At 39.2% G+C, this 7419-nt stretch overlaps 2 protein-coding genes across 3 annotated transcripts; both read right to left on the bottom strand.

Moving 5' to 3' along the window:
- Positions 1 to 3332: 3332 nt before the first annotated feature.
- Positions 3333 to 4987, bottom strand: LOC113347851 (protein NUCLEAR FUSION DEFECTIVE 4-like). Its single transcript, XM_026591533.1, has one exon. The coding sequence runs from the start codon at positions 4953 to 4955 to the stop codon at positions 3924 to 3926; it is 1032 nt and encodes a 343-aa protein (XP_026447318.1). The 5' UTR covers positions 4956 to 4987; the 3' UTR covers positions 3333 to 3923.
- LOC113347850 (protein NUCLEAR FUSION DEFECTIVE 4-like) lies at positions 4955 to 7177 on the bottom strand. 2 transcript variants are annotated; one of them, XM_026591532.1, is made up of 2 exons: positions 6766 to 7177; positions 4955 to 6279 (listed from the first exon to the last, which is right to left on the bottom strand). In XM_026591532.1, exons 1-2 carry the CDS (start codon positions 6827 to 6829, stop codon positions 5165 to 5167), a joined length of 1179 nt encoding a protein of 392 aa, XP_026447317.1. In that variant the 5' UTR covers positions 6830 to 7177; the 3' UTR covers positions 4955 to 5164. The 2 variants fall into 2 exon arrangements, with proteins under 2 accessions (XP_026447317.1, XP_026447316.1); XM_026591531.1 differs by having other exon boundaries at positions 4955 to 6873; positions 6976 to 7177.
- Between the last annotated feature and the right edge of the window lie 242 nt (positions 7178 to 7419).

Here is a 7419-nt window from a genome sequence, read left to right as displayed (position 1 = left end):
TTCCTAAAAACCATATCACCTCTGGTTTTCCAAGTCTCCCAGCAAATAATTGCCATGACATCTGCCCACTAAATATCTCCTAATCTGTTTATTCTTCATCTGTAGAACCAATCCTGAAGCCAACCGTGAAAATCTGAAAGGTTGTTAGTACAAAGTTCTAAACTAAAACCTAAAATGACTACTAGAGATTGACGAAATCACAATTCATGAAGATATGAGTTAAAGTTTCACCCTGTTTCCCACACAAAGGACAGATCTTGTTGATATACGGTAGAATCCTGGCTAGTCTCTCATTCAAAGGCATAATGGAGTGTATGTATTTCCAGATAAAAGTCTTCACTCTTGGGAATGTATTAATCCTCCATACCTTTCTCCTGAATTTTTTCAAATCCATATCTTCTTGTTGACCTCTATGGATAAGTTTTTTGTACAACGACTTGACTGTAAACTTCCCATTGTATTCCAGCTTCCATCTTAACTCATCTCTTCTTCTTTTGTTTATCCTAATCTGCCTAATTTTCACACCTACCTGTGTGTCGAAGTAACTGACAAGCTTTTGGTCATCCCAACTCCATTGGTTTCCATTTGTTACCATCAGTTCCTCAAGAAAAGTAATTTTCTGGTATTGATCATGTGGTTCTACTAGTTTCTCCATTTGAACTGGGTACCATATGTCCTCCCATACTCTAGTTGATTTCCCATCTCTCACAATCCATTCAGTATTCTCCTTTATTTTCCCCATCTCTCTCATCAAAATTTTCCATACCCACGAATCTTTGTCAGAGCATTTGTACCTACTTCCCAGCAAACTTCTCCCGTTGAAATACTTTTTTTCAAATATTGAAGGCCACAGACCTTTAGATTCCTGCAGCAATCTCCAACACACTTTAGATAACATAGCCGAGTTAAAAGTTCTCAAATTCACAAAGCCCATTCCTCATGTACTTTTTAGCTTGCAAACTGAGGTCCACGCCTTTATGTACACCCATTTTTTTCCATTTTCATCATTTCCTCAAAAAAAAAAAAATCTCTTTGCATCTTATCTATGCTTTCATTTACAACAACTGGCACTCTAAAACAGTTCATTTGGTACATTGGGACTGTCGAAGAAGAAGCCTGAATCATAACTCCCTTTCCTGCACAAGACATATTTTTTTCTTTCCAATCTTGCAGCTTACCCCCCACTCTTTCTAGGATAAATTTACACGACTTGACTTTAGAAGTATGAGTGAACAACGGTGTACCTAAGTACTTTTCATTAAGAGATATTCTATTTACAACTAATGTGTTAATGATATCATCTATAACATCTTGGTGGGTATTAGGGATAAAGAAAATTCCTGACTTATCTAGGTTGATTAGCTGACCAGATGCCGAGCTGAAATCATTTAGAACTTTCAAAACGTTAACACTCATCTTTAGTTGATGTGCTGAAAACAAGTAAATCGTCAGCAAACAACAAATACGATATTGAGGGGGCGTGTTGTCCCACCTTTATCCCATGGATGAGATTCAAGTCCTCGGCCTTGGAAATAGACCTGGATAGTGCCTCCATACAAATGATGAAAAAGTAAGGAGATAACGGATCTCCCTGCCTAAGTCCTCTAGTTGGGTTGAATTGCTTACAAGGCACCCCATTTAGAAGTACCGATGCCGACACAGTACTAACACACTGATGCACCATTTTACACCATTGACTACTAAATCCTAGCTTATTCAAAATCCTTCCCAAAAAATCCCACTCCACCCTATTGAAAGCCTTTGACATATCCATCTTTAAACCCATAAGAAATTCACTCCCTCGTTTTTCCCTCATCGTATGAATCATTTCGTGAGCTATGAAGATGTTATCGGATATCTGTCTACCTTGAATGAATGCTTCTTCAAAAATGCAAAAGAACCAAACATGATGTAATGCTTATGCAAGACTGATTTCGCCAATTATATCGGAATTGATAAAAGAATATTAAAACACGATATAGTGCAATACAAGCTTGATTAAGTGTTTTAGTATATCATCTTTTAGAATGAAAAAATATCCAACAAGTCAAGCAAGAACAGCTATGAGATGGAGACCGGAGAGATGTAAAGGGAGGTGGGTTCAAAACTTCTGTGGCCAATTTCTTATCCTTTAGGCCGGCTCGTTCTGTTTGAGTGTTACACTTACGCATAAATTATGCGCCTCGTAAGCCCACATACCATTAGTTAGATTCCAAAATTGTATACCCTTTCTGTTTCAAAACTGACATAGTGTCTTTTCATAATGGAAGTCTTAAAATTTGTTTCTCATGAAGTGAGATTTTTTGGGACCTTCGGTTACCCTCAATCCTGGTCTGCAACTGGTTTTAATAATTTTCCATTACAAATTGTTATGATGCTGCTTTGTGTTTGTGATAAATTTTATGAATAACGAGTTTTCTCTTTAGAGCAAAGCCAAGACCATTTGCTGCTCTGAGTATTATTTTTTGGGATATTAGAATTAGAAAAAAAGAACGGGCAATAAAATTGCTTAAATAACTTTACTTTTTTTAATTATTTGATCAATAAAATAATCGATTAACTTTTTTTGAATCCAAACAAATAAAAAATGATGCCAAAATGTCAATCAAACATCTTTCTAAATGCTTCAATAAATAAATAATACAAAAAAATAAAAACATCATTCTAACGTAGAAAGATCGGGTAAGAAGAAAAATAATGTGGTTGGATGGCAGATAATCTAGAGTTTTCTTTCAATACCTCTTGCACTTGAAAATGAAGGAGAGTGGTCAGGTCAAGGGGGTGGCTCCTCCTAACCATTCTAATGTCATATGTTGCATCCATAAGATTACCTAACCAACTTGCAGTATTTCCGTTTTATCGTCAGCTATTCGTCTCTTTGGATTCTCAGTGGTCCTCGTGCAAAAGCTAAAAACTTGAAAAGTTAGCGCAGCGAAACGAAATCGTTTTAAAAAGTGACTGCTTATTCTGTCATAGCTCATAACCCACTCACAATGTATGCTTAAACAGGGACATTCGGCATTAGTTACAGCTTATAGGGACATTCGCCTTAATTCGAGTCTACATCAGTTAGACTGACGCCTAGCCTTTTGGGCTTTAATACTCAGTTAGAAAACTCGGCTCGGGAGCCAAAACCAGGCTTAGTCATTCTCTTGGGCCTTTGGCGGATGATTGACGACTTCTTCTTTTTTTACCATGGCAATGACTACTGCAGGAGTTACCATTGATGTTTCCAACCCAGTGAATTCAGTGGTGAAACATTGTGTTGTTTTATATAAATTTGGTAACCCGGAAGCAGTGGGAGGGAGCATGAGAACATCAGACCATTTGATGGTTCTATGGTAACCCCCATTGAATTTGATAAATTCACATGCAGCAGCTTTAAGAAATGTACAATGAATTTGGTGAAAACACAAAACTGCGTAGGTATCCCTGAACGATGAGTAGAGAGCTCTTCTATCTGGATGTGGAACATGTTCATACCTGAACAGGAAGCTCCGGCCAAGAAGGAATTTAAGAAATATATGCATCAACCCGTCACCTTCAGGGTTGGAAGAACACAAAGTTATCGTGCAGGCCCCCAAAATAAATCTAACTCGGTTCAGTTCTAGTTCCGAAATTACTTACAACGCCTATAAAGGAAGTGGATCAGTTAACTTCAACACCGGCGGAATCATACTATAGAGAGACAACCCATGTAGCAGCTGTTGGTTTTGATTGTCTTGCAGCTGGCGAAGCTTGAACTTAAAGCCTAGAGCTGTCTGAGCACCATCTGACATGCGCAAAACCTCCATCTCCCGTTCTGGAAACAACTCATCATCCATTGGAGAAAATGCGTTCTACCAAAGAGACTTGGGATCTTGACCTAAGAAGGCTTCACCATTATGCAAATCGGCTTGGCTCTTGTTTACTAACAAAATGCATTATGGGAAAAGAAGGTTTCGATAAACACTATCAGTTGTCAGAATCATATTCTTTTCGAAGCGATCATAAGCAGGTTTTGTGCGCAAGAAAAGAAGGCTACTGGATGACAAGCCAAACAATGAGATAACACCCCACCAGAAGAATGTCTGCAAGTAACATTGTCTTCCCATACAAATCGATACTCCGTCAACTACTTCCATGATAGTCAATCCCGATGATTTAACATTACTGTCATAAACCACTGCTGCAAGTAATCCATAAGCAAGAGAACCAATAGGAATGTTAGTGATCAGTATATTATGGTTGACACCCATACTGTTGGGTCCAAATAACTCCGAAGTAACAGAAGCTGCAGCTGCAAAAATAAACCCGGAGCTCAACCCAATCAAAGCTGTACCAACTTCCAATGCCCTCTCACTACTGGATGCAGTGAGCAAAAAGAATGCGATTGGAGTAGGTAAGAGTGCAATTGCCAACCACCCTGTCCTTGCGAAATGCAGCTTCTCGCGCAAGAAGTCAGGGGCAGCAGCGAGCAACCGGCCGAAGAAGGAGCACGAAGAATAAAGTGTAAGGAGCTCAGTAGTTTTGGAAGCAAACCCAAGGGACTGTGAAATTTGCCCCAGATTATTACTGTACACTAACCCGATTGTACCTCCACAAAAGTAAGCAACATAGTATAACCAAAAATCCATTCTGCTAACAAGATCTCTGGCAGGGTGTTCTTCTCCAAGAACCAACAACCGATTCTTCACAGTCACCTTGCTTTTCATAGTACCAATCATGGAATGCTTGTAATACTCATCCTGCCCGATAAGTAACTCTTTATGAAGCTCGTGATCATCAACATCTACAAGGTTATAACCAGAACCTTGCAAACGAAAACTCGCAATAACATTCTTCAGAGACCAATTACGAGCATATACAATTCCCGGGATGCACAAGGGAAGAACAAGCAAAAAAAGTGCACCACCAAAGATTATCCTCGCAGTTGAAGAAAATGTGATAACTGAATTTAGCAACAGAAGGTACATACCAGTAAAAACAGCAAGGATATTAAGAAAAAAACTGAATTAGTTCTCTCGACTCTCTAGCACTTGCACCTCACATGTGCATAGCTCACGCTCACTGCACACACTCACATTACATTGTGCTATTAGTTGTTGCTGCCAAGACAAAAGAACCTAATATTTCTCAGGGAATGGTACACCTTCCTTTCCAGTATATCTAATCAATACCAGTTTCACATCATTAAATAAACAGTATCAGATGTCAGAATCCTGTTCTCTTCGAAACGATCATAAGCAGGTTTTGTGCGCACGAAAAGAATGCCACTGGATAATAAGCCAAACAAGGAGATAACACCCCACCACAAGAATGTCTGCAAGTAACATTGTCTTCCCATACAAATCGACACTCCATCAACTATTTCCATGTTAGTCGACAATCCCGATGATTTAACATTACTATCATAAACTATTGCTGCAAGTAATCCATAAGCAAGAGAACCTATAGGGATGTTTGTGATCAATATATTATGGTTGATACCCATACTGTTGGGTCCGAATAACTCTGAAGTAATTGACACTGCAGCTGCAAAAATGAATCCGGAGCTAAACCCAATCAGGGCTGTACCAACTTCCAGTGCCCTCTCACTACTGGATACAGTGAGCAAAAAGAATGCAACTGGAGTAGGTAATAGCGCAATTGCCAACCACCCTGTCCTTGCAAAATACAGCTTCACGCACAAGAAGTCAGGGGCAGCAGAGAGCAACCGTCCGAAGAAGGAGCACGACGAATAAAGCGTAAGGAGCTCAGTAGTTTTCGAAGCAAACCCAAGGGACTGTGATATTTGGCCTAGATTATTACTGTATACTAACCCGATTGTACCTCCACAAAAGTAAGCAACATAGTATAACCAAAAATCCAGTCTGCTAAGAAGATCTCTAGCAGAGTGTTCTTCTCCAAGAACAGACAACTGATTCTTCATAGTACCATTCACAATGTTCTTGTAATAGTACTCTTCTCGCCCGATAAGTAACTCTTTGTGAAGCTCGAGATCATCAACGTCAACAAGGTTAAAACCAGAACCTTGCAAACGAAAACTCGCATGAATATTTTCCAGAGCCCAGCTACGAGCATATACAATTCCAGGGATGCACAAGGGAAGAACAAGGAAAAAAAGGGCACCACCAAAGATTATCCTCGCAGTCGAAGAAATTGCGGTAACTGAATTAAGCAACAGAAGGTACATACCCGTGAAAACAGCGATGATATTAAGAATTATAAATAAGAAGGAATCTCGACGAACAGCGTCTTGGGGCAAGGTTTGTAGTGGATGTTGACGAAGGATTGGAACTAGAGCAGAAAAACATGTGATGAGAGGAAAAAGAGCATTCAGAATTAGATAAATACTAGATTCTGGTGAGGAAATGGCATCGGCAGCAAGATTGTAAATTGCTGGACTAAGTCCATTATAACTAATGGTAAGAGATAATGCCAAAGCTCTACTTGTGGGGAAATTTTGATTGCATAATACAAAACATACTGTATTGAACCAACTTATACTGCATCCAGACAACAAGCATAGCAGAAATACAATGAAATGAGGGAGAGAAATGAGATTCTGAAGAAGAAGCCATTGAAAACCATAACCAATGAAACCCATAAAAGCAGCCAAGATAAGAACAGACCAAAGGGGCAAATACAAAAGAGCTAAACCAGAAGACCAACCAAAAATTTTACCAAGATCTGAAGCTGTTGCTAAATAATTCAATTGAACTTGTGAAATCCCTAATACTGATTTCAAATTTGATGAATATGCTGAGAAATCAAAATTTGTACCTGTAAATGCTTGTATCCATATGGCCGCTACTAATATCATCCATTTTCTGGATTGTCCTGCCATTCCTACCAGTATCAAACCCTCACAGTTAAAATTTTCTTCCTCTTCTGCGATTACAACGAAATTGATTTCTGAAGAAATCAGAATTGTGATGCATTCCGTCACAGATGAATTGAGCTAGAGGTAGTAGAATCGGTGGAGTCCATTACCATGGCTGAATCTTATGTTTGTGAGCGTTGAAAGATTTACACTACTGTAACGATTTGGACCATTTGGTAAACATGTACAGCAATTAATACCAGTCCAGCAAAAGAATTGCAAGAAATAGGAATAACCGAGACAGAATTAAAGCTATTGAAAATGAAATGGTGGGTTGATCAGGGTAGGCTGAAATTGAAATTATCTGACTTCTCATCTCACCATGTCCACCACTTCTTCTCCTTCTTGCATAAAAATCAGGGGTGTGCAACGGACGGACGGTTGCGGATTAGGGGTCACCCGCAACCAAACCGTCAAAGTTGTGGATTTGGAAAATTGAACCGTAACCGGCCCAATCACCCGCGGATTTGACATTCACGGATTAGCGGGTGATGCAGATCGGATGTAGATTTGGAAAAAAAAAAGTCAGCCTACCTGTCAAAATCCCTTCATAT

This window comes from Papaver somniferum, chromosome 2 (genome assembly GCF_003573695.1).
Source record: "Papaver somniferum cultivar HN1 chromosome 2, ASM357369v1, whole genome shotgun sequence".
Lineage (NCBI taxonomy): Eukaryota > Viridiplantae > Streptophyta > Magnoliopsida > Ranunculales > Papaveraceae > Papaver > Papaver somniferum.
This window is presented reverse-complemented; position numbering and strand designations above follow the sequence as displayed.

Bases quoted from the DNA above. Each gene is read 5' to 3' on its own strand.
- LOC113347851 (XM_026591533.1), bottom strand. From the start codon at position 4,955: ATGTACCTTCTGTTGCTAAATTCAGTTATCACATTTTCTTCAACTGCG.
- LOC113347850 (XM_026591531.1), bottom strand. From the start codon at position 6,829: ATGGCAGGACAATCCAGAAAATGGATGATATTAGTAGCGGCCATATGG.